The sequence below is a fragment of the Miscanthus floridulus genome, chromosome 4 (genome assembly GCF_019320115.1).
Source record: "Miscanthus floridulus cultivar M001 chromosome 4, ASM1932011v1, whole genome shotgun sequence".
In the NCBI taxonomy this organism is placed as follows: Eukaryota; Viridiplantae; Streptophyta; class Magnoliopsida; order Poales; family Poaceae; genus Miscanthus; species Miscanthus floridulus.
The window spans coordinates 113,643,368-113,645,076 of NC_089583.1; the positions used below are offsets into that span (position 1 = coordinate 113,643,368).

The 1,709-nt window shown below is 59.7% G+C and overlaps 1 protein-coding gene across 1 annotated transcript; it reads right to left on the bottom strand.

Moving 5' to 3' along the window:
* Positions 1-434: 434 nt before the first annotated feature.
* Positions 435-1,314, bottom strand: LOC136552692 (uncharacterized). Its single transcript, XM_066544255.1, has one exon. It carries the CDS (start codon positions 1,144-1,146, stop codon positions 670-672), a length of 477 nt encoding a protein of 158 aa, XP_066400352.1. The 5' UTR covers positions 1,147-1,314; the 3' UTR covers positions 435-669.
* Between the last annotated feature and the right edge of the window lie 395 nt (positions 1,315-1,709).

A 1,709-nucleotide genomic window follows, 5' to 3' on the forward strand; every position in this document is an offset into this window, starting at 1 on the left:
GCACGGACAGCGATTTCCGCGATCAGCGTCAGCGAGACCGCCCGCGTGGATCATGCGCGCTGAAAAACTAGTGACGCGTCGCTGTGCAGTACCCGTTCGTCTCCGTATAGATTCCGCAGTTTTCGTGCCTGACGGAAGGATCAGCACGATCCGGTGCAATCATGCAAAGACTCTGAAATCGTCGCCCGTTTTGGATGCTTGCTCTCGGTTTGGGACCAGAGATCATCGCATCCTTCAAGCTAAAGCTTATGCAGAAGCTGAAATCAACACCTGACTTGTGCATACAAGCAACAGTACATTATTGTGTTTCAACGATTCTTATGCAGAAGCGCAACAACGAGCGCAGAAGCAGAATATTGCGTTCGAGAAAGCGGAGGAGCAGAATCACAAATGAAGCAGAAACCAGAAGTAATGTACATTCACTGATCCGTACCTGAGAAAAACATGGAATTACTTCCTTTCCTCATAGAACTATTTATAATAATAATATTACAGTTCGTGGATCTTCCTCCCCATATATACATGTTTATTGATCTTAATCCTGGTAGTAACTGCTAGCTAGTACTACCTACGTACTCCTCCGTAGAGAGAAACAAGAAGAAATACCCACTGAAGGCAAAAGAGACTACCCAGTTTTTCCCTCTGCATCAAGCATCTTCGATTTCTTCCTCATTCGACGAGCGCGGCGAAGCAGCTCCCCGTGCGCGCCAGCGAGCTTCCGGCAGCCCCCTTGGCCACGGCCGCGACGACGGAGATGCCGCCGGGGGCGGCATCGCGCCTCGGGCTGCTCGGCGTGGAGCGCGCCTTCCTGGGCGCCGGTGGCGGCGGGGACCCGAGCCTGCGGCGCAGGAGCAGGCGCAGCGCGGCGATGAGGTCGTCGGGGCTGCCCGCGGGCGACGGCGGCGCGGACGCCCCGCGGCAGACGCAGGCGTGGCGGTCCAGCGCCTCGGCGGGGGAGATGGGAGGGGACGCGCGCCCGAGCTCCTCGCCGACCGCGTCCCCGCACAGGCCGCAGATCCACCGCCCGCCGTACCGCGCGCGCACGCCCGCGATGTACGGCGCCGTGCACTCCTCCGTGAAGCCGCAGCACTCGCACGCCACCTCCTCCTCTTCCTCTTCCTCCCCCTCGACTGGCTCCCTCTCCATGGCCTCCAGAGCTCCCGCCTCAGGGGACACGCGCGCGCCTAGGAACAGATTACAGATCAGATCGGCGGCTCATCGCCATCGGCTGCTGTTACGATGCCGAGCTGCCGGTCGTGGCCGCCGCCGCCGCCTGCTTCCATCTACTTCTACTCCCCTCCCCGTGAGCGCGTGATTGGCAATCGGCGCTGGCTTTTAACGTGGGCTGGGCGTGAATTATGGAGCGGGGCCCGCCGCTTCCGGCCACGTCGGACGGGGGCCACGGGACGCGGCCCGGGTGGGGCAGGTGTCGCCAAGTGGGCCGCCGAGGTCGCTTCTTTCCTACCGTGAGTCCGTGACGTCTCTCTGCGGCCGCGGCCGTTTCGTGCGCCGGGGTTTGCTTGCCCGACGAAAGCACGGCACTGGTCTTATCGCGCTGTTGTTTAATGTAGTCGCGTACTATAGTCGAAAGGTTCTGCACAGGACGGCACCGTGGCGCACTACCGTATGTATTTTCAATGACGACTTTATTCGACCCATCAATCAATTAAGTAAGTAGAAGGCTGTACACGTAACGGTATTGCTCGGCG

Bases quoted from the DNA above. Each gene is read 5' to 3' on its own strand.
- LOC136552692 (XM_066544255.1), bottom strand. From the start codon at position 1,146: ATGGAGAGGGAGCCAGTCGAGGGGGAGGAAGAGGAAGAGGAGGAGGTG.